Source organism: Pantherophis guttatus, chromosome 8, assembly GCF_059756535.1.
Source record: "Pantherophis guttatus breed Tessera chromosome 8, ASM5975653v1, whole genome shotgun sequence".
In the NCBI taxonomy this organism is placed as follows: Eukaryota; Metazoa; Chordata; class Lepidosauria; order Squamata; family Colubridae; genus Pantherophis; species Pantherophis guttatus.
In genome coordinates this window covers 79526672-79551676 of record NC_142070.1, presented here as the reverse complement: position 1 = coordinate 79551676, position 25005 = coordinate 79526672, and the positions used below count along the sequence as shown (strand labels likewise).

Below are 25005 nucleotides of genomic sequence, written 5' to 3'. Positions count from 1 at the left end.
AGAACCGGCAAATACCACCTCTGGCTGATCCCAGAGTGGGGTGGGAATGCATATTTTGCAGTATCCTTCCCCTGGAGTGGGGTGGGAATGGAGATTTTACAATATCCTTCCCCTGCCACGCCCACCAAGCCACTCCCACAAAACCAATAGTAAAAAAAAAAAATTGGATTTCACCACTGGTCTATTATCAGAATATTTGTCTGATTGGAATTAGTTCAACTGCTATTCTCGATCTTTTGGGCATTTTAAAGGTTTTCAATCATTAGATCACGACCGATCGGTCAATAAATCTACTATCAATTTGTAGTCTTCAGATCGAAGCGTTGAGTTGCGCAGCTTAAATTTATAGGGTGGTTAACAGTATGAATGCAGTCACCCGAAATTCAAGGAGTTACTCTACCTTTGTAATGATTGGGAGTATCATTTCTTTCCAGCTATGAGTGAAATCAATTTATTTGCAGAATGTACTGTAAAGAGCCGGAAGGGATTGTGTTGTAAAATGAGAAGACCTCTTCTACTCCATACCAAGAATTTGTAATGTTGTTTAGATTTATTACCTTAAATTTATTACCTTTGGTGCCACGATAAATCTCATAATCATAATCCTTCGTTTAAAACTTCATGGAAGTTTATATCAAACATTAATCTATTAATTACATAGATAGGAAATTCTGCGTCATTACTTATTAGATGATTTGAGTGGTGTGGTGGCCTAGAGAGGTGGAGCTCTCAGGAAGCTGTGAGTTCGATCCTAGGTAGAGGCAGATATTTCTCTCTCTGGTCACAATGAGAATATATCTGCCGAACAAAACTCCGCACTGGTGACAGGAAAAGCGTCCGGCCAGTAAACACTCCGCTAGCTCTATTCAGTTGCCCAGACTTCACCCCGCGAGGGATTATGGGATCATTAAAAGAAGATGATGATGACGATTTATTAGATGGTTTGATGATATAATTCTACTGAAATTATTGTTGTTGTTGTTATTAAAACCCACATCAGTTTTCTTCAGAAAATGCATTAACTAATTTGATTACAAGAATAAAAAGTCATTTCTTATATCCATGGTAGCGTTATAAATATGTAGTGATGTTTGAAAACAGTCTTGTTGACTTGTGAAGATGTTCCCGAACAGCTCACCATTATGTTGGAAATGCAATAAAACTGTGGAACATACTATCATCTTTGGTGGATTTGTCCAGCCGCAAAAATGTTTTGGGCTAAAATTAAGAAATGGCTGGAAAAAATAACAGATCAACCTATTGATGGAAAACCAGAGACATTTTTATTAGGAATATTCACTAGAAAATATATTAAAGAAATAAAATATTTGATTTTACATATTATAACAGCCGCACGAATCTCATACGCATAAAATTGGAAAGGGAAAAACATACCAACAGAGGAAGAATTGATAAAAAAAAAATACTTAAAGTGTGCCGAAATGGGCAAATTAACAAAAGAACTTAAAGAAAAGGAAGATACGGAATATTACGTAATATGGAACAAATGGTACCACTGGCTGGAGACCAGAAATAGTGAACCATAAGGAAAGGGGAGAAGTTATAAATGTAAAATGTGTATAGGACAATGTATGAAGTGTGCAAAATTAATATTATGATTGTTAATTATAGCGTAAATAAGAGAAAGGGACAGGAAAGAAAATGAATAATATAAAGGGAATTGGGGGAAAATGTAAATATTAGAAGATGACCATTACGAAAAGTTGTAAAAAGAGAATATATATGTGTGTTTTGTGTTTTGTGTTTGTTATATTGTGTTGTGTTATAAATAAAAACAATAATAATAATAATAATAATAATAATAATAATAATAATAATAATAATAATAATAATAATAATAATAAAGTAAATAGTCTTGTTACACCAGTATAAAGTGTTACAGACTTTCCAAAATACTGTACATTTGTAACATTTTATACTGGTGTAACAAGACTATTTTCATTATTATTATTATTATTATTATTATTATTATTATTATTATTATTATTATTATTATTATTATTATTATTAAAGTGTTACAAATGTACAGTATTTTGGAAAGTCTGTGTCAGATATAACACTGACTTTGATTTCAAGAGATCATGACAAGTTTAAAAATTTAGGAGAGGGGGGGGAAAAGGCACAAACTACAGCAGTTGTCTTTATTATAAAAACGTTCATAATATCCAGCCTTAATTTATGCATCTTTTTTTTCCGTGCAATAATAATTAATAACACGAATGTTTTCCTGGCATAACCTGAGATCATTAATTTTAAAATTATGATTATTCAGCCCAAAGGATCCTTTTCAATCCCGCGCACAAAAAGGATAACGAAAGAAGAAAAATAGCAAATTTTCTTTCAGAATCGGTACAGATTCCAGGGGGTTCGCCTTAAAAGAAAGGGGGAGCGGAAAATCCTGCATTGTGTAGCACCAATGCATTACTTATTCATTTCTCTTTTTTTTTTTTTTTGACGTCGTCGCTTTCAATGTGATCTTGCCTTGGAAAATGCAGCGAGAAAGGAACGCATCTGTCGTCTGGATTTCCTATTTGTGTGTGATATTTTAAGCCCGTATTTTGTGTTGCCTGCCATTCAGTTGAGCCTCGCAGGCCTCATGACAACTTCCAAAAATACCTCTAAACGTGGACAACCTCCAACTTAGAACAGAAGTGCAGAAAGTAAAAATTGTTGTCCGGCTTAGTCAAGGACAACGGGACAGGGAAGGTGGGAAGGAGCTGGGTTTCTCCGTCTCTTGTGCTTTTCCTAACTTTCTCTGCTCTTGTTTTTTCCATGCTTTTCCGGATTCAGAGAAAGGTAAAAATGATGGTTTTTTTCCCCCCCTCTCGTCTATTTCACTCCCTGCCTGCTTTCCATTTGTCATTGTGTTGCTTTGCAAGTTGTGGTTGAAGTATTGGATTATGGCTTTGGGTCCCTGTTGCTGATCAGGCTGCGGTCTGTAGTTCTCTTGAAATGTTCCCCACCTAAGACAGAAAGAAAACTAGAGGGAACCCATTTGTCTCGGGAGGGGAGGAAGGAGAGAGAAAAAAGAGAGGTTATTTTTGTTCCATCTGTTCATTTCTGAATGATCTACTCGGCCCCTGTTCTTAAATTCCAGCCAAGCAGAAATTTAAACCATGTTTTGTTTCTTAATTTTCAGTCTAGTCGTACACTGTAGATTTAGGAAATACATGTCTAGTCCATGAGTGAGAAAGATGACCAGGGGAAGGAAGGAAGGAAGGAAGGAAGGAAGGAAGGAAGGAAGGAAGGAAGGAAGGAAGGAAGGAAGGGGGAGAGAGAGAGAGAGAGAGAGAAAGGAAGGAAAGAGGGAGAGAGGGAGAGAGAGAAAGGAAGGAAAGAAAGAAAGAGAAGAAAGGAAGAGAAGAAAGAGAGAGAAAGGAAAGAAAGAAAGAAAGAAAGGAGAGAGAAAAGGAAGGAAAGAAAGAAAGAAAAAGAGGAAGGGAGAGAGAGAGAGAAAGGAAGGAAAGAGGGAGAGAGGGAGAGAGAGAAAGGAAGGAAAGAAAGAAAGAAGAAAGGAAGAGAAGAAAGAAAGAAAGAAAGAGGGAGAGAAAAAGGAAGGAAAGAAAGAGAGAGAAAGGAAGGAAAGAAAGAAAGGGGAGAGAAAGGAAAGGGAGAGAGGGAGAGAAAGGAAAGAAAGAAAGAAAAAGAAAGAGAGAGAAAGGAAGGAAAGAAAGAAAGAAAGAAAGGGGGAGAGAGAGAAAAGAAGGAAAGACAGAGAGAGAAAGGAAAAAAGAAAGAAAAAGAAAGAGGGAGAGAGAGGAAGGAAAGAAAGAAAGAAAAAGAAAGGGAGAGAGATGAAGGAAAGAAAGGGAGAGCGAGAGAAAGAAAAGAAAGAAAAAGAAAGAGAAAGGAAGGAAGGGAGAGAGAGAGAGAAAGGAAGGAAAGAAAGAAAGAGGGGAGGAAGGAAGGCAAGAAAGAGAGAAAGGAAAGAAATGAAAGAAGGAAAGAAAGGGAGAGAGGAAGGAAGGAAAGAAAGAAAGGGAGAGAGAGAAAGAAAGAGGAAGGAAGGAAAGAAAGGGGGAGAGAGAAAGGAAGGAAGGAAAGAGAAAGGGGGAGAGAGAGAAAGGAAGGAAAGACAGAGAAAGACAAAGAAAAAGAAAGAAAGAAAGAAAAAGAAAGAAAGAATATACTTGCCTCTGTAGATTGATAGAATGTGGGCAGAATAGGGTCCTCCTTCCACTCAGCACCTCTTCTGACCTGGTTCAGAAGACTCTGGAATCTTCTAGAAGAGATTTCACAACTGAGAGTTGGAGAAGAAGGTGCCCCAGGAGAAGAATGAGATGCTCTTCTACACACCAATTCTCAGTTTCTTAGTTTCCTTGGGAAGAAATTGGGACCTTGTGATTGCTTACAAACTTTGCCGAGAGTAGAAACCTGCGCATGAGTTTAGATCCCACCAACATCTCATGTCTTCCCTTTACGAAAGACGTAACAATGCCGTCTGGAAGTAGGAAATAGAATTGTGTAGACTCTGCAAACCGTTTTTGAATGTCACATTGTCCGTTTCAATTGAAAATATTTTAACAAAATCTGTTTTGGATATTTTGGTAAGGTTGGGTGGGTGGGGGTGGGGGTTGGAGTTTTGATCTTCTAACTGCTGTTGAGGTACAACTTCTCACATCCTTTCAGGTTCCATGGCAATTTGTCACGGCCAACTCACCATGGCCAGTTCACCATGGCCAACTCACCATGGCCAACTTACCATGGTCAAATCGCCATAGCCAACTTACCATGGTCAACTCACCATGGCCAATTTGTCATGGCCAACTCGCCATGGTCAACTTTCCATGGCCAACTCATCATGGCCAACTTACCATGTTCAACTCGCCATGGCCAACTTGCCATAGCCAACTCACCATGGCCAATTTGCCATGGCCAACTCGCCATGATCAACTTTCCATGGTCAATTTGCCACAGCCAACTCAACATGGCCAACTCAACATGGCCAACTAACCATGGCCAACTTGCCATGGCCAGCTCATCATGGACAACTTGCCACGGCCAACTCACCATGGGCAACTCACCATAGCCAACTAACCATGGCCAACTCGCTATGGGACAAATAGTTAATCGAATCGAATTATTAAAGAAAGGATGCAAGAGGAAGGACAGAATGAAATATGAATGGCAAAAATTAAAATAATGTGTTATTTATTTTAAATCCTTAAATAGAATTGTTCAATTGTCCCCACGGCGAGTTGTCCCGCGGCGAGTTGGCTGTGATGAGTTAGTTGTGGCGAGTTGGCCGAGGCAAAGTTGGCCGTGGTGTGTTGGCCGCGGCGAATTGGCTGTGGCAAGTTCTCCCATTGTGTCCCTTTACATTATATGGAAGTTGAGTCACAGCAACTGGGAGACCTTATATATGTCCTCAGAGGTGGGCTACTGCCGGTTCGGGCGAATCGGTAGTTCCAACCTACCGCAGCACTATCCCGTCCTATATCGTGTGCTCACATTTTTGGTGCTGGGCGAACCGGTAGTTACAACTGGCAGAACCCACCACTCTATGTCCTCCAGGGTGGCCTTTATGGATCCCTTCCTCTTAGCAGTCCATCTGTCAGCTGAAGTGTCCGACGTCTGCTTTCCGAAGCCGTCGTATCTATGTGCAAGCTGCTGAAGGACGTCAAGAGGAATTATTTAGCTGTCCGTCAGAAGACTGCATCCTTAATGGACTTCAGGGCTTCCAAAAGCACCAGGGAATTCAGAGCCACATCGGCCAAGCGGCCTCCTTACTAATTCTTGGCGAGAACCTTTCTCAGGGATGAGGAAATGGTTTTCCTCTCCGTTCATATTTCATGAACTTCCTGGAGAAATTGAAGAAGCGTTATTACTGTGCTTTTAAGTAGAAAATTCCGAGCCACAAGTATTATAAATAACTATAGTTCACTGTTGTAGTTTTTAATCGTTAATTGCAAACGGAAGATCTGATTCAGCAGTGAGTTTCCAATATTCTTACCACTGGTTCGCACATGCTTTACTTGCTCGTATGCCTTCCGCGCGTGCGCTCGGACTCAAAAACGTACCTAAATAGGACAGCAGGCCCACCCACAATTTCCGCTACCGGTTCGCCTGACGAACCGGCTGAATACCACTCTGATTAGATGTTGCAGCAAAATTGGGAGGTTAGACCCCAGTTAAGATTGTCAGCCAGATAGATGCATTTAGTACTGTATTTCCCCCCAAATAAGACCTAACCAGAAAATAAGCCCTAATGTGTTTTATGGAGCAAAAATTAATATAAGACCTGGTCTTATTTTCGGGGAAACACGATAAATGAGGCATGTGGGGAAGAATTGTTTGGGATTGAACGGGACTTGATAGCACTGGGGAAAAAACCCTTTGTCTTAGTCAGACGACCTAGTTTTGACTATATGTTTTGATTTAATTAATAATTGAAGTCCTTTTAATGTCTCGACCTCGCCGGAAAGGTTTGACGGCTAATGCTGATGGATCGCTTTGTAGTAGACAGCTTCTGGTTCTCCTACATCCTCCCTAGACATTTACACTTTATGTGGCTTAAAAAAAAAAAGCAAAGGCAGTTATCTTCTAATATAGTTTTCCCGACTGAGAATATATCTGCTGAAAAAAAAAAACCTCCGCATTGGCGACAGGAAAGGCATCTGGCCAGTAAACACTTTTTTTTTTTTTTTTTTTAATTTGATTTATATGCCGCCCTTCTCCGGAGACTCAGGGCGGCTTACAATGTGCTCAGCAATAGCCTTCATCCTTTTGTATATTTATACAAAGTCAGCTTATTGCCCCCACAACTGGGTCCTCATTTCACCTACCTTAGAAAGGATGGAAGGCTGAGTCAACCTTGAGCCTTGGCGAGATTCGAACCTGCAGTAATTGCAGGCAGCTGGTCTTAATAACCAGCTTAATAACAGGGTGCCTTAAACCACTGTGCTATTAAGGCTCTTAGCTCCATTCAGTTGCCCTGACTCCACCCTGCAAGGGATTATGGCGGTCGTTAAAAGAAGAAGAGGAGGAGGAGGAGGAGGAGGATAGTTTTCCCGACCTGCAAAAAGCAACTTTATCAGGATAGTGCGACAAATGTGGGGAATGAATTGAGACTTTGTGAAGGAAGCATCTCAAGAAGATGATTGAAGATAACTGTGGGCAAGTCCAGCAGATAATTGAAGGAAGGAAGCTAATGCGGGAGGGATTTTGTTGGAATTGTGCAGCGTTTTATCCCGAGTGGCGTCCGTGATATTGGGAGAGTTGTTTGTGGGTCAGTTGTGTAAAGAAATGTCTAGCCAGGATGCCGGTTCTCCGTCCTTAGGACCGCCGGAAATATTTCAATAGGATTTTACCCCTTGGGTGGAAAAAATGGAATGTTAGCCTCCCATCAGCTGGAAGGCATGAAAGCTGCAGAAGTCTGGATGAATTAGATAAGCAGCCTAGATATTAATATATTGAACATTTATTTTGTGGACGAATGTATTTTATATATGTATGTATGTATATGTATATACATGCATGTATATGTATATAGTATGTGTGTATGCGTATATCTATATCTATATCGATCTATCTATCATCTATCTATCTATCCCCCTACCTAATTATCCATCCATCCATCCCTCCCTCTCTCTATCTTACTATGTATAATCTATCTACCTACCTATCTGCCTATTGTCCATCCATATCTATCTACCTATCTATCTATCTATCTATCTATCTATCTATCTATCTATCTATCTATCTATCTATCTACAGTATCTATCTATCTATCTATCTCTACCTATCTATCTTACTATTTATCATCTCTATCTATCTATCTATCTATCTATCTATCTATCTATCTATCTATCTATCTAATCTGCCTATCTGTCTGTCTACCTACCTCCCTATCATCCACCCATCTCTATCTATCTTACTATTTATCATCTCTATCATCTATCTATTTATCATATCTATTTATCATATCTATCATCTATCTATCTATCTATCTATCTATCTATCTATCTATCTACAGTATCTATCTCCATCTATCTTTCTTACTATTTATCATATCTATCTCTATCTATCTTACTATTTATCATATCTATCTATCTATCTATCTATCTAATCTGTCTGTCTGTCTGTCTACCTCCCTATCATCCATCCATCTCTATCTATCTTACTATTTATCATCTCTGTCTATCATCTATCTATCTATTTATCATATCTATCATCTATCTATCTATCTATCTATCTATCTATCTATCTATCTATCTATCTACAGTATCTATCTCCATCTATCTATCTTACTATTTATCATATCTATCTCTATCTTTCTATCATATCTATCTATCTCAATCTTACAATTTATCATATCTATCTATCTATCTATCTATCTATCTATCTATCTATCTATCTATCTATCTATCTATCTAATCTGTCTGTCTGTCTACCTCCCTATCATCCATCCATCTCTATCTATCTTACTATTTATCATCTCTATCATCTATCTATCATCTATCTATCTAATCTGTCTACCTACCTACCTGCCTATCATCCATCCATCTCTATCTTACTATTTATCATCTATCTATCTATCTATCTATCTATCTATCTATCTATCTATCTATCTATCTATCTATCTATCTATCTATCCATCCACACACACATATATATAGTCCTTGATTTACAACTGTTCATTTAGTGCCCCTTCAAAGCTACAACAGCAATGAAAAAAGTGACTTATGATCATTTTTCACATGACCGTTGCAGCATCCCCGTTGCAGCATCAAAATCAGACCCTTGGCAACTGACTCATAATTACAACAGTTGCAGTGTCCCGGGCTCATGTGGTCCTCTTTTGTGACCTTCTCTACAAACAAAGTCAAATGGGGAAAACCAGATTCAACAACGATCACAATGGTGCTACTAACTTAACAGCCGCAGCGATAACAACTGTGGCAAGGAAGGTCGTACTGTGTGGCTAAGACTCACTTAACAAATGTCTTACTTAGCAGGCAAGATTTTGGGCTCAATTGTGGTCATAAGTTGAGTTGATATAATAACTCCTTGAATTTTTTACATCTTATCAAATGAACCATACATTCCCCCCTTAGGGGAATCAATTTCATACATCTTTGCTGCTACTATCCATAGATTTCATGCCGTACGCTAAATAAATGAATCTGGGTTAGCAACCCTCGTCTGCAAAGGGCCAAATAAAAATTCCCTAATCAAGAAAAAAAAGGTTGGAAGACATTCTTCAGATCTTCGCCTTCAGCCGTGGAACGGAATTCTTTGTCAGACCTGATAGCCATCTTTTACATTTGGGCCTTCAGGTCTGCCACATTTTCTTCTGTGGGAAAATGGGAGGGGGGATTGCATAGAGTATGGGTGATATGTAGTCAAAACAACATTCCTTTCTCAGAGAGTCAAGGACACCTTGCCCTGGTACTTGGATGACTGGGAGGTATTTCCAATTTAGACGGTGGATGATTGGACCATGTGATGGATATGTGGGTGATGGGCAGGGACTTGAACTTTCACTTGGGTGGGGAAAACCTGGAAACTTTCAGATTTTGGGTTTTCCCAGATGTGCCAATATGACATCTCTAATAAAATGGAACTTTGAGGAAATCAAAGCCTCAGAGTTTTCTTTCGTTGGTGGAATTACTTGGAACCCTGATATTCTTCTCTTCCATCCTCTTCCTTTTCTTCAGTTGGCATTTGTCTCACTGTCTCCGAGTGCCGTATGTTTTAATCAGTGTTTTCTTTCTTTTTTTTCTTTCTTGTCCAGGGATTTCGCCTATGTCGCCAGAGACAGAGAGACCCGGATTTTGAAATGCCACGTGTTCCGATGTGACACCCCAGCGAAAGCCATCGCCACGAGCCTCCACGAAATCTGTTCGAAGGCAAGTCTCCTTTGCTTTAATCGGTGGGCTTTGAACATCTACCGTTTTTCCCAGCTGTTGTGGCCACCAGCGACCAGCGGAGCTGGCGGCAGACTCGGACAGTGAGGAGGTTGGGGAGAAACATGGGTCAGTCCTGGAGTCTGGGGAAGGCTCTGATGAGGACTCTGCGTCGGAGCAGAGAGAGGGCCAGGGCCGTCCGACAGTTCTCAGCTACCTTCGGAGTCAGAAATAAGTGGGGGAGAAGAACAGCTGGAGCCTGTTCCCATTGTGCGCATGCGCAGAGCTGCCAGGAGAAGGGAACAGCTAAGGAACAAGGGCCAACTCAGGAGTAAAGCCACAGGTGGACGGTGAATGGCCCCTCCCACATTGGCTAAATGCATGCCTCAGAGCAGTGATGGCAAACCTTTTCAGCAACAAGTGCCCAAACCAAAACGTGCGTGCATGCACATGCGCTGGAGCACCGGAAACCCAAAGACCAGCTGGCTGGTGCGCACATGCCTGTTTTTTTGGCCATTTTCAGGCCGTTTTTTCGGCCATTTTTTCGGCTATTTTCTGGTGCCTGCGAAGACGAGTTGGCTGGTGCGTGCATGCCTGTTTTTTGGCTGTTTTCAGACCGTTTTTCTGGGCGTTTTTCGAGCTGTTTTCTGGTGCCTGTGAAGACCAGCTGGCTGGCGTGCGCATGCCTGCCATTTTCAGAATGTTTTTCAGGCCATTTTGGGGCTGTTTTCTGGTCCCTGCAAAGACCAGCTGGCTGGTGCACTCATGCCTATTTTTTGGCCGTTTTCAGACTGTTTTTTGGGCTGTTTTCAGGCTGTTTTCTGGGCCATTTTCCGGCGCTCTGGCACCTGTGAAGACCAGCTGGCTGGCGCATGCATGCCTGTTTTTTGGCCGTTTTCAGGCCATTTTTCGGCGCTCCAGCACCCGCGAAGACCGGCTGGAAACCCGAAGAGCAGCTGGCAACGGCGTGTGTGCCCACAGAGAGGGCTGTGCGTGCCACCTCGCAGTGGTTCGCTATCACGGCCTCAGAGGCTGAAAAAGATCTCCTTGGATCAAAGAAAAATATAACATTTTCCAATCAGTTGGGTCCTGATGTTTCCCCCAACGCCCTGAAGCTTTTGCTCACGTATGTATCCCACTGAGATAAGCTTCATAAAACCCACGCCTGGCTTTAGCTTAATGAATCCCCTTCCTACAAACAGATTAATATCCTGAGCCATTAATTACTCGACCTGCATGAAACACAAGTGAGATTTTCTCCTCAGCAGCGGTACACGTGTTCCTACCTCGACTGGATTTTTCGTACGAGAAGAAGGCCTCAACGAAATTCCGTTCTCCGGGGTCTAAAATACTGATCCTCCAAAACAAGGGTGGTGTTAACGAATAAAATTCTCGCCCGAAGAGGAAAATAAATGGCATTCTCCTCATTTTCTGCAGATTATGGCTGAACGGAAGAATGCTAAAGCTGTTGCTTGCAACCCATTGCAGGAACGGTCAAACGTCGCTCTCGAGGTTCCTTTGCAAGGTAAAACCTGTGACGACGCCTAGGTTTATTGTCGTGAGGCAGGATCTCTGCCTTTTTAGAGCCACGATAGAGCAGTCGCACCAAATAGACAGACAGCTACCATGTTTCCCCGAAAATAAGACAGTGTTTTATATTTTTTTGAATCCTGAAATAAGCGCTTGGCCTTATTGCCATGCGCTCAAAAGCCCAATTGATCTTATTATCTTATTTTGGGGGAAACAGGGTAGTCCTCGATTTATGACCAAAATTGAGCCCCGAATTCCCGTCGTTAAGTGAGACACTTGTTGAGCTTTGCCCCATTGTACCGCTTTCCTTGGCGCAGTGGTTAAGCGAGTCACCCCAGTTGATAAGTTAGGAATACGGCTGTTAAGTGAATCTGGCTGCCCCGTTGACGTGGCTTGTCGGGAGGTCACAAAAGGGGATCATGTGACCCCGGGACACAGCAGAGGTCATATATCTGAACCCGTTGCCAAGCGTCTGAATTTTGATCACCTGATCACGAGGATGCTGCCAAGGTTGTAACTATGAAAAATGGTCACGAGTCACATTTTTGGTGCCGTTGTAACTTTGAATGGTCACTAAATGGACTGTTGTAAATCGAGGTCTCCCTGTATCGGTCTTTAATTGAGTCAAAGACTGGACCATTGTCTGGAAAGTAAAGTTAGATATTGGCAATGGAGGAGCACTTTCCATCCCAAGCATATGCCTGGTGTTACAACAGTCATGGCTTTCGGATATTTAGCTTTTTCAAAGACAGCCATAGGAGAAGGAATGTAATGGTGGGGTGGCCTAGTGGTCAAAGCACTTGCCTCCCACTTAGAAGGTCGAGAGTTCAATCCTAGGTAGCGACTGCTGTTTCTCTCCTAGGGTTCAAAGAAAAAAAAAATCTGCTGTGAACTCCACGTAGGCGTCAGGAAGGGTATCCGGCCAGTAAATTCTCGGCTCTACCAGTTCGCCCCAAATTGAGGGATTACAGCATCATAAAAATGATTTTTTACTGTAGGAGAAGGATTGGCAGAACCCGGGGGGAGGAGTGAAAAGAGGAATCAGCCTAGAATCCCTACATAGTCACAAGCAAACTAACTGCGGCCTCCCTTAAATTCAGTTGGCCCTTATCTAACTCTAACCAGGTGCTGATCATTAGTTTAGAAGATTCCTGTGCGTAGGCTTTTAGCAATAAATCAGTTTAATTGGACCTTGACTAGTGAACCTGGTTTTTTTGCACCTGGTAGTCACAGCTGTATTCTGACTTAACCATTCACCCTTTGCAACCCTTGTGCTAGTCAGAAATTTGTGGCTGTTGTGTTATGCTTAGGTAAGCTTCTTCTTTGACTCTGCCTCCGAACCGTCACGAGGATTTATTTTACGAAATGAAGATTTATAGCCCTCAGTTCCTTAATTCCCCAGATAAGGATCCTTTTTTTCACAGGACTTAGAACAGAAGGTCTATTGGAATCGATAATGTTATCGGTTCATCTGATATATCACTCTGGCATTAAAATAAAGAGAGGCGGCCTGATGAGAATTGGATACGGTGAAATTGATGTTTTGTTTCCCTGCAGTAGATTTTCCAACACCAAAGACTGAATTGGTCCAGAAATTTCAAGTACAGTACCTGGGCATGCTACCTGTAACTAAGCCAGTGGGTATGTAAGCGTATTTTTTTCATGACTATCTATAAATGTGTCCGTCCTTCCTTCCTTCCTTCCTTCCTTCCTTCCTTCCTTCCTTCCTCCCTCCCTCCCTCCCTCCCTCCCTCCCTCCCTTCCTTTCCCTTTCCCTTTCCCTTTCCCTTCCCTTCCCTTTCATTCTTCATTCCTGTATTTTATTATATTCCTCATTCCATTATTCTCTTCTCTTCTCTTCTCTTCTCTTCTCTTCTCTTCTCTTCTCTTCTCTTCTCTTCTCTTCTCTTCCCTTCCCTTCCCTTCCCTTCCCTTCCCTTCCCTTCCCTTCCCTCCTTCCCTTCCATTCTTCATTCCTCTATTCTATTCTATTTCTCATTCCATTATTCTCTTCCCTTCCCTTTTCTTCTTCTTCTTCTTCTTCTTCTTCTTCTTCTTCTTCTTCTTCTTCTTCTTCTTCTTCTTCTTCTTCTTCTTCTTCTTCTTCTTCTTCTTCTTCTTCTTCTTCTTCTTCTTCTTCTTCTTCTTCTTCTTCTTCTCCTTCTCCTTCTCCTTCTCCTTCTCCTTCTCCTCCTTCCCCTCCTCCTCCTCCTCCTCCTCCATGGTGGCATTGTAGTTTGAATGCAAATATTGCAAGATAATTCTGCTGGCTGCAATCCTTACCAGTTCAAAGATTGACTCAGCCTTCCATCCTTCCGAGGTTGGTAAAATGAGGACCCAGATTGTTGTGGGCAAGAGACTGACTCTGTAAACCGCTTAGAGAGGGTTGTAAAAGCACTGTGAAGCAGTTTATAAATCTAAGTGCTATTGCTAGTCCCTTCCTTCCTTCCTTCCTTCCTTCCTTCCTTCCTTCCTTCCTTCCTTCCTTCCTTCCTTCCTTCCTTCCTTCCTTCCTTCCCTCCCTCCCTCCCTCCCTCCCTCCTTCCTTCCTTCCTTCCTTCCTTCCTTCCTTCCTTGATGGCACAGTAGTGCTATTGCTATTCTCCTCTTCTCCCTCCCTCTCCTCCCCCTCCTCAGGTGTCTTTGAGATAGTTCAGGCAATTTGTATTTGGTCAAAAGGCCAGATAGTGGCCATGATCCGATCTTTAGCTTTTTGTAGACTTGCTGAAACGAGATAACTAATATTTTTAGTAATAATTAGTGTGGCTCAAGGGAGTGACAGCTGTGTATCATAAAGGATATAATTAGTATTTCTAGGATTTGGGAATTGCTGGAAATTTAGAAGAAGACCATTGGGGTTTATCTGTCAAGGCGAGAAGAATAGTAAAGTTTTCAAGAGTGGTACAGTATATTGAGGTTTTATTTCATTTGACTGTCACTAAACTGGGGGAGTCCGTTGGGGAAGATAGAACCTAAGATCACACATTTAGTCCCCATAGCATTCTTAATTAGATACTAATTGTGGGGCCCTTGATGATCTCTGAGCTTGGTTATTTTCTTACAGACATTCCATGACCCAACTAGGTAACCTCATCAGTGCTGACTTCATAACACATCATCTGATGTGTGACGAAAGTGGCTGATGAAGCTCCCTAGTTCGGTCACGAAACATCAGCCAGAAAACCACCAAGCTCAGACAGCACCAAACACCCCACGGTTCCACACTGAGCTACAAATATTCTACCAAGGCTGAATTTTCTGGAATCCGCGTGATCCATTGAACCCAAGCTGAACAGATTTGCTAGGTTCATACAACACGTTAAACCACTCAAAATCGAAACCCCAGCTCAGTGGTGAAATCCTCCACGGATTGCCACCGGTTCGCTGCATGCACATGCGCAGTGCACGCCAAATGTGCGTTCGTGCGGATAAAGGAGGTTTAACAAGGTAAGTAGAAGAGTGAGGGGGGGTGAACAGCTCTGCCGTGCGAGTTAGATTCACTAGAAAACAGGATTTCCTGCTTTTTAGCGAATGTAAATTGCACGGCAGAGCTGATCGTCGGAAATACCAGTTCGGATGAATCGGTAGCTTTTTTTAAAATCACTACCAGTTCTCCCGAACCGGTGCCAACCGGTAGCATTTCCACCCCTTCCCCAGCTACAACTTAATATTTGGTGGGAGTGCAAACACGAAGTGGCCCACAGAGATTCAAGCCCAGCTGTAACACCTAGATTGCGTTGCGTTGGCAAAGCCAACGGGCAGATTTTTTTTCCCACCCAGACCAGGTTCCCACAGCAGCTAACAACGATGAGTAACTTCAGGGTTTAAAACCTAGAAGAGACAAGGGCAGGGAGAAACGGATTGGGATGGAGAGAGGAAAGAAGAGAAGCAAGTTTGAGCCTAAGGTTAAAGTTAATCTATAGACCGGAGAAACATGTTTTTAAGCAAAGGAAAACCAAAACATTGTGTGTCCCTCAAAAGTTGTGTGTCTGTTGTCTCTTGTTCTTCTGAAGGTATGGACATGCTGAACGGGACTATAGAAAACCTTATGGAGTCCTCTAACAGAGAAGACTGGACACCTGTCACCATGAACGTTGCCGATGCTACTGTTACCGTCATCAGCGATGGGGTACGGTTCCTTCAACTTGTCCTATTTAATGCTAGGATTTGTAACTTGACCCAACGACATCATTATTATTATTATTATTATTATTATTATTATTATTATTATTATTATTATTATTATTATTATTATTATTATTATTATTGCTATAGTGTAACTCGGGTGTAGGATGAAGGTTTGTTTTCCGAGCTTGTGGGTTGGTTTTCCGAGCGTTTCGTTATCAGGTTAGGTAAGATCTTCAGGGGAGTTTAGGGGATGTCATTGTCGGCATTCTCCTGCTTCTAAAGGCTTCGTATGGTCAGTAGGTCTTGTGATGAGGTCCCATCAGGTGAGGGTCCCATCAAATGAGAGTCTTGTGATTGGTCAGGTGTGGTCATGTCAAGTGGGGGCCTTGTGGTGGTTCAGATGTGGGTTGTGTCAAGTGAGGGTCTTGTGATGGGTTAGGTGTGGTCATGTCAAGTGAGGGTCTTGTGATGGGTCAGATATGGGTTGTGTCAAGTGAGGGTCTTGTAGGTCAGGTGTGGTCATGTCAAGTGGGGACCTTGTGGTGGTTCAGATGTGGGTTGTGTCAAGTGAGGGTCTTGTAGGTCAGGTGTGGTCATGTCAAGTGGGGACCTTGTGGTGGTTCAGATGTGGGTTGTGTCAAGTGAGGGTCTTGTGATGGGTCAAGTGTGGTCATGTCAAGTGAGTGTCTTGTAGGTCAGGTGTGGTCATGTCAAGTGAGGGTCTTGTGATGGGTCAGGTGTGGTCATGTCAGGTGGGGGCCTTGTGATGGGTCAAATGTGGGTCACCAGTGAGAGTCTTATGGTGGGCCTTATGTTGGGGAGGTTATATCAGGTCAGGGGCTTGATGGGTCAGGTGCGACGAGGGCCTTGTGATGGGTCTTGTGATGGAGAGGTCACATCAGGTCAGGATCATTGGGAGGTGAACTATTAATGGAAGGGGCTTGGTTGAGGGTCAGTGCCATCTCTGGTTGGCTGTGTGGTTGATTTGAATTCTGATCAGTGGTAAAATCCAAATTTTTTTACTACCGGTTCTGTGGGTGTGGCTTGGTGGGCGTGGCTTGGTGGACATGGCAGGGGAAGGATACTGCAAAATCCCCATTCCCATCCCACTCCAGGGTAAGGATACTGCAAAATCCCCATTCCCACCCCACTCTGGGGCCAGCCAGAGGTGGTGTTTGCCGGTTCTCTGAACTGCTCAAAATTCCTGCTACCGGTTCGCCAGAACCTATCAGAACCTGCTGGATTTCACCCCTGATCCTGATGGGTTCATGGGCTGTTTGTAGGTCAGATGGAATGGCTTCTGGAGTGCCATGTTGCAGAACTCATAAGCTCTGATGAACTCATAAGCGTGACGGGTGGCGGTGTGCCAATGATTTTTGTGTTGCTCCAATCAAACTGGTTCTGTGTTGGTGTTGGTGTGGGTGGGGATTAAGGATTTGGGATCGTGGCGTTTGACGGCCAGCCGGTGTTTGTGGATCCTGTTTTTTAATCGACGTGATATTTGTCCCGCGTAGAACTGCTTGCAGTGCTTAACAGTTGATTTTGTAGATCGCATTGTTTCTTTCATTCTCGAGTGGCGCTGTGGCCTAGAGGTGGAGCCTCTCGCCTCACAATCAGGAGGCAGTGAGTTCGATCCTAGGTAGAGGCAGATTTTTCTCTCTCTGGGCACAATGAGAATATATCTGCCGAACAAAACTCCGCATTGGCGACAGGAAAAGCATCCGGCCAGTAAACACTCAGCCTCATTCAGTTGCCCTGACTCCACCCTGCAAGGGGTTACGGGGTCATTAAAAACGACAAAGAAAGAAGAAGATTGTTTCTTTCATCCTTCTTCTGTACCTTATTTTATTTTTTCTCTAAGCCTTTAAGGCAGGGGTCCTCAAACTATGGCCCGCAGTCTGGATATGGCCCGCCACAGCCATTAATCCGGCCCGCGTGGGACCATGAGGCTGCCCCACCCACATCGTCCCACCTACCCGCCAGCCCCCACCTGTCTTCTGGAGGCCAAGGAGGCCAAAAACGGGCCCATTTTTGGCCTCCCCGGCCTCCAGAGAGAGAGAGGGAGGGAGGGAGATACACACAAGCAGAAGTCCCTCACCCCTCCAAGGCAGTTCCAGCCCTTCACTAACCCGCTTTCCACCTGCAGGAGCATAACAAATTGAACTTTAAATTGTGTGTATTGTTTAATGGACTGCTGAATTGGCCATGACTATCCAGTCACTTGACCACCTAGCCACACCCACCCAGTCACATGATCACCTAGCCACACCCACCCAGCAGGTCCGGCCCCCCAACCGTCTGAGGGACCGTGAATTGGCCCCCTGTTTAAAAAGTTTGAGGACTCCTGCTTTAAAGTTATGGGTGAAACACAGATAGGCCCGTCTGTAGTGTCAGTCAAAACAGATTTGGTGGTGCCAATGGATAATTTGCGCTGCATTTTCAACCCGTTTCCTATGTGCTACTATCTTCACTTACAAAAATAACCAAACTGTCAATTTAATTAGCATTCCACGATTTAAAAAAAAAAACAAAACCCAAAAACCTTGAAATCAGTGAGGCTTTCAACAGTAATTATCCCAGATTTAAAGGGAGAAAATTAAATGAATTGCATCGATCCTGCCTACAGTCTAATTAACTGGAAAGTTAATTAACTTTAACGAGGCGATTAAGCCATGGAATGTGGCCTACAGAGCGTGCGATCTGCCACCTCTGCACCGAAATAAATGAAAAAATTAAGTCTGTTTTGCACCCTAGGGCAGTATTTTTCAAATCTTGGCCATCCTAAAATGCATGGACTACAGCTCCCAGAATTCCCCAGCCAGTATGTTTGAAGTGTATGCATCATAAAGTTGTTAAGGTTGAGAAACAAAGGTATCCAGCCTAAGCAATAAGGGTTTTTTAAAGATTTTTTTAAAAAAAAATCCTACAAGGTGCATAAAATTTTAGTAATGTGCCTAGAAGGTATGTAAGATTTATAACAGATTCCAGTCACTGGATATTTTAGTGTCCACTCCTTTAAGAGGACCTGGGTACTTGCGGGACCGCCTACTACCACAAATAGCCTCCCACCGGCCGGTACGCTCTCATAGAGAGGGGCTCCTCCGGGTGCCGTCGGCCAAACAATGCTGACTGGTGGCCCCCAGGGGGAGAGCTCATGCCCTTGTCACCTCCCGCCTGGACTATTGCAACGCTGTCTACATGGGGCTCCCCTTGAAGAGCACCTGGAGGCTCCAACTGGCGCAGAGTGCGGCCGCGCGGGTGGTAATGGGAGCGACATGGCGTTCCCATGTAACACCTCTCCTGCGCGAGCTGCATTGGCTCCCGGGGGTCTTCCGGGTGCGCTTCAAGGTTTTGGTTACCACCTTTAAAGCGCTCCATGGCTTAGGACCTGGGTACTTGCGGGACCGCCTACTACCACCAATAGCCTCCCACCGGCCGGTACGCTCTCATAGAGAGGGGCTCCTCCGGGTGCCGTCGGCCAAACAATGCCGACTGGCGGCCCCCAGGGGGAGAGCCTTCTCTGTGGGGGCACCTACTATCTGGAACGAACTTCCCCCGGAGATACGGAGGATCCCAGATCTGCGCACCTTCCGCCGTGCTCTCAAGACCTTATTATTTCACCAGGCGGGCCTGGCCTAATTTTCTCCCTCTTTTATAAAAGATTTTTAATTTTTAAATATCTTTTAGTATTTTATACATTCAAATTTTAAAATTGGTTTTAAATTGTTTGGGGTTTTAATTTGTCTGGGCCAAAACTATTTAATTTGATTTTAATTCTACTTTTAAATTTTATATGTATGTATTTTATTGTTTGGCTGTGCACCGCCCTGAGTCCTTCGGGAGTAGGGCAGTATAGAAATCAAATCAAATCAAATCAAATCAAATCAAATCAAATAAATAAATAAATAAATAAATAAATAAATAAATAAATAAATAAATAAAATAAGAGCCTCCGCTAGGAGAATCAAGGATGTCAAATTGAAAGTTGTGGCTGACACTTTTGCGACCTTCCTGATTTGGCAAGCTCCAGTTCATTAACCCCGAAACATGGATATAAGCAGGGTTGGTATTCAGCCGGTTCGGACTGATTCGGGCGAACCGGTAGTAGCAACCTGCGGGTGGGCCTGTCCCCGCCCAGCCACCCCACTTCTGAATATAAGGTACAGTTCCTTTTACACGAAACTGTAACAGCAACAACTTTTCCTTCACACCTAGAATGAAGAGGAGATTGTGGTGGAATGTCGTGTCCGCTTCTTGTCTTTCATGGGCGTGGGAAAAGACATACATACATTCGCCTTCATTATGGACGCGGGAAACCAGCATTTCGAGTGTCACGTCTTCTGGTGCGAACCCAACGCTGGTAACGTCTCCGAGGCTGTTCAGGCTGCCTGTATGGTAAGTAGGACAATTCTATAAATAGTAGCCTATTCCAAGCAGGGCATTCAATCACTGTGAAGTTTGGTGGTGTGTACAGTGTTATATTTGCAAGGAAAGCACAACAGATAATAAATATTGGTGTCAGTTAACTCCCTGTTGGCTGAGCTTCAGTGCTCAGCAAAGAAAAGGAGTCTTTTGCAGGGAATCTCAAAGGTGCTTTTTTTTTTTCAAGAGGTCACTGGACTGTCTGGTTTTTTCTTGAAGACGTTTCGCTTCTCATCCAAGAAGCTTCTTCAGCTCTGACTGGATGGTGGGGGACGGAAGGATTTATACGTCTTGCAGACAGCTGGTCATTTGCATCCTTTTAGAGAGTCGTTGAGGCCACTTGGAGGTTTAATTTTGTGGTGCAAATGGGCGTGGAGCCTTCTTGGAACGGTTGAAAGGACTGTGTTGTAGAGAATTGTGTTGTAAAGAATGCAAATGACCAGCTGTCTGCAAGGAGCATAAATCCTTCCCTTCCCCATCATCCAGTCAGAGCTGAAGAAGCTTCTGGGATGAGAAGCGAAACGTCTTCAAAGAAAAACCAGAAAGTTGAGTTGCCTCTTGAAAAACCACCTTTGGGACAACCAGAACCCACAGCTGGGTCATGGAACATCTGCAAAAACCCCACGAAAACCGAGCTCACCCAGGCCAATCAACAGATCCCAGGTTTTTCAGCTTAGGGACGTATGACTTGACAAAGGTGTCAAGTTTCCGAAAGATGCCCTAATTAATTCATGAGCCATGATCCAAACTTCAAAGGAAATATATTCATTTATTAGGAGCAACATTCCGGCAATACTCGGATGCAGTTAGGACTGATCCTACGTAGATTTACCTTCCCCTATGACCCTGTCTCTCCCCTCCTCTCTGGCCATGTCATAAATCACATTCTCCAATTAACCACTTTGGCTGGCTGTGAAACCTAACACCCTCCTTCTGATTGCGGTCAGAAAGAATGTATGGAATTCACTTCAGTTCTCCCTCCCTCCTGCTCATGGCAACTTGAAAGCTTTGCAAGTTGACAGAAGGGTTGCTTGGGAAAGAGAAACTTTGAAGGGTTCAAATAGGGGCCTGTGGCAATTCGCCATAGCCAACTCGCCACGGCTGCCTTGCCGTAGCCAATTCAAGGCGGGACAACTCGCTGCGAGACAAGAGTTACACTAATATCAAAGAAAGGATGGAAAGAAAGGATGCAAAAGGAGAGACAGAATAAAAAGTGATTTGCAAAAATTGAAAAATAAATTACTATATTTTTCGGACTAGAAGACGCACCTAAATTTACAGGAGGAAAACAAGGAAAAAATAGTTTTTGGCCTGCAGAGTGCTTCTGGGGGCCAGGGAGGGTAAAAAAGCGACGTGTAGAGGGCTTGGGAGCCCAAAAACAGGCCGTACAGAGCACTGCAGAATGCTTCTGGGGGGTGGGGACGGCAAAAACGTGATGCACGGAGTGTTCGGGAGGCCAAAAACGCCCGTATTCGGTCTATAAGACTCACCTAAATTTTCATCCACTTTTATGGTGGGGGGAAGATGTGTCTTATATTCCGAAAAATGCGGTTATTTATTTTAAATAATTAAATAGGATTGTTACATTGTCCCGTAGCAAGTTCTCCCACGGTGAGTTGGCTGTGGCAAGTTGTCCCATTCCATGAAAAGGGACTCCAAATTATATAATGTTCTATTTGTGTAAGCAATTAGTAAGCTGTAGCGTAGACTCAGCAGGCGCCGGGAATTCACAGCTGTGCCGGAAGCAACAAGTTGCTAACAAGATTGATGAAATTGTAAGAATGCACACTAGCCCCAAGGGAATAAAGAATTTGTAAAATAGCTGCTGGGGGAAAATAGCATACATCCATGCAAGAGATCATTGTTTAAAATAAAAGGTTTGTAAAGTTTGTGAAGATCTTGTCTGCTGTCCCTCTACTGGGGCATTTAAATAAGCATTAACTGGATCCTACTAATAAAGATGCCCTTTATCAATGCATAACAGTAATGACCTATGAAACTGGGATTGATCATTTGTAATTGTAACACAATCAATCCAATGGAAGAGACAATTTGCATGTGTTAATGTGCAGGGTTAAGCTTCTTAACATCTCCTCCTTCAGTGTTTGCTCTGTAGCCTCCGGTACCAAAATTATCAATAAAATCTTCAAGGGATTCACTGTGTCTCTGGGTTTAAAAAAACACCCCTTTTAGGGAGTCTTAAGGTAGCGTGCAAAGCTACCTTATGATGTTGATATACAGGTAGTCCTCGCGTTACGAATGTAATCAATTTGTAACCAGAGGATTTGTGGGAGTGAATCTCATACCTTGAACGTGATCACTCCCTCCTTTCGCCCACGCATTTGTTAATCGAATGCACAGCACATTAAGTGCACATGAGGTATCTCAGGGTGGGAAAGGCGATAGGGAGCCTACCGATGAAACAGGCCACCTATCTAAGACCACCCAAGGTCTCCCCGACCCACTGAAATACCTCATGCCGGCCCAAATTGCTGCCGCGCCGGGTCACTTACCTTGTGAAGATCTAGCAAGCAGTCTCGCCTCCAGCCTCATGCGCCCCTCTGCAGGCCTCCCCTGGCCCGTTGCAGGCCGAAATGGAGCCTCTGTAGGCTGGATCTGGCCCTCCGAGGCTCCATTCAGTCCCTGTGGGCCTCCCCCGGCCTGTTGCAGGCCGAAATGGAGCTTTCTGGGGCCGGATCCGGATTATGGATCGGATCACGGGCCAGGGGAGGGCTGCGGAGGGCCGAATGGAGCCTTGGAGGACCAGATCCAGCCCCCAGAGGCTCCATTTCAGCCTTCAACAAGCTGGGGGAGGCCTCTGGACGGCCAAATGGGGCTTCTGAGTGGCAGATCTGCCCCTCAGAAGCTCCATTCCGGTCAGCAACGTGCAGGACAAATGTTGCAGAGCCTCTGCGGTTGTTCGTAAGGGCGAACAACTGCCATGGTGCTGCAAGATTCATAGTTTGGCACTGATCAGCTATGGGCGCTGATCGCGTAACTGTGAACATTCACTAAGGGAACACTCGTAACCTGTATACCTATACTTTTGTTGTGTTGCAGCTGCGGTATCAGAAGTGTTTGGTCGCCCGACCTCTTTCTCAGAAAGTCCGCCCTCCTCCTCCTCCAGCAGACTCCGTGACAAGGCGGGTCACCACCAACGTGAAACGCGGAGTCCTGTCCCTGATTGACACTTTGAAACAGAAGCGTCCTGTGACTGACATGCCATGACGGACCTGCGGGTTCACCCACCCCCAGGTGTTTCCCCCCAAAACGTCACGCAAAAAAAGAGACAGCCGCTGCGTTTTAAAAGAAAGACGACTGGATGAAGGCCTTCCCTTCCTTCCTTCCTTCCTTCCTTCCTTCCTTCCTTCCGTTGGAAATCTTCACTTTCAGAAAAGTTACGGGAAAATATTATTAGACAAGCATGTTCTCACTCTTGCCGCCACCGAGTAATATTGAAAAGAAGCATGACCTTTTCTTTTTTTTAACGTTCTTTTTTTTTTTTTTTTGCTCCTTGTGAGATCCGAGAAGTGGAAGGCCTTGCTTTCTGATTGTAAATAGGACGGACGTGACTTCGATTCACACATCCGGAAGGGGATGGGTGCATCAGATGACAGTTCATCTTTGCAAAGAACCCAACCCGAGGATTCCCATCGCTCCTGAGCACTTTCCCTCTTTTTTTAACAGTGAATTTACACAACCAAGTATTAGTTAACTCTTGTATTATTATACTACTAATACCAAGCTTCTTATTTTTTACAAAAAGAGCATTCGTGATTAACCTTCAATCTTGTGCGCCGTAGTCATCACTTTGTCTCGGAGAGGCCAGTCAGGTGTCCTGCCGTGGAGAGAGAAGACCCCGTCCACGCAGGAAGGATTGTGCCAGCCAGGTGACAACACCTTGTGGCCAACCCCGTTGCATGCGTAGGTCACACCGCACATCCAAGTGTCGCAGCATCTGTTCCTTCATTTGTCTCTTTCTAGCACAAATGTACGTACGGTGAAGAAGACGGACGTGTACCATAAAATATCTCTCTATGTGTCTGCGTGGTTTTTCTTTCCAGAGAAGGGCTGCCCGCGTGGGAAACCAACACCATATTTGAAGTGGCCTTCAGTCCGAAATTGCGTTTGTTTACATACTGGTCCATGTTTGAGAAGTTCGGCAGGATAAACCGGGTTTTATTTTGGAACAGACTCCACCGCCCCAATGCTTATGACGCCAAGGCTCAAGTGCCTCTTATCCTTTCATAGATCCAGGTTATTCTTTTTCTACATCTCACCGGGCGACGGGCGCGGAACTGACCACTTGAGCCTACAACTGATGGCTTCCCCTCATGATAATATATATAGATATATATATAAAAATAATGTCGGTGAAAACAAAAGTTCCTTTTCTTACTGATAGATTTGCACGCAAGCACCCTGGATTTCCTCTGGACTGAAGTCCTGGACATTCAAATTGTGTCCTTCGTTGTTGTTGTTGTTGTTGTTTTTTGTTTTGTTCTGCAAGATCCATTCTACTTTGCAGCTTTCTTAGGGACTTTGATTGGGACGGCGAGGTTGACGTAAGAAACCCGGCTTTCCCGCGGTTAGATGTTTGGGTTGGAACGCAGATTTAGATGTTACGGCGGTTTGGCTTCGGGAAAACCAGAGGAGCCCCTGTCATGCCAAGCACACCCCCTTTGCGGTGGTTCCTTCTACCTTGTGATTGCACCTTAACGCAACCTGTGGTTTCCATTGACCAGGAGTGTCTGTAGGGTTTGGTTAAAACAAAACAAAACACGAAACTGAAGTCAAGATGATGGCCACAAGACCGGCATTGAAGCACCACCTGGTGGTTACGGGCATCACAGGTGGCGCTTCGGTCTCACTGCTGTGGCTCTCACTTTGATGCTTGGATCACACCTGGCTGATGCCCTTGTGGCTGTCGACTGTTTAATCCGTTTGTGTGTACTTTTGATCATTTGTATACCGTGTCGCACGAGTTCACCTGATGCTCTTCCAAAGGAAGCAGCTTCAAATTCCCCAGGGATAGATAGCCTCTTGGGGGGAGGGG

At 43.9% G+C, this 25005-nt stretch overlaps 1 protein-coding gene across 16 annotated transcripts in view; it reads left to right on the top strand.

Moving 5' to 3' along the window:
- APBB2 (amyloid beta precursor protein binding family B member 2) overlaps positions 1-23990 on the top strand; it is a 123172-nt gene extending 99182 nt beyond the window's left edge. For 9 of the 16 annotated variants that reach the window (XM_087875453.1, XM_087875456.1, XM_087875451.1 and 6 more), the window contains 6 exons: positions 9758-9872; positions 11307-11394; positions 12957-13040; positions 15413-15528; positions 19743-19922; positions 23010-23990. In XM_087875453.1, the coding sequence (XP_087731579.1) occupies positions 9758-9872; positions 11307-11394; positions 12957-13040; positions 15413-15528; positions 19743-19922; positions 23010-23177 (751 nt within the window). In that variant the 3' untranslated portion in view covers positions 23178-23990. Of the gene's footprint in view, positions 1-2590; positions 2818-9757; positions 9873-11306; positions 11395-12956; positions 13041-15412; positions 15529-19742; positions 19923-23009 lie in introns of those variants that run through there. The other 7 variants (XM_087875458.1, XM_087875454.1, XM_087875459.1 and 4 more) reach the window with 2 other exon arrangements.
- The last annotated feature ends 1015 nt before the right edge of the window (positions 23991-25005 follow it).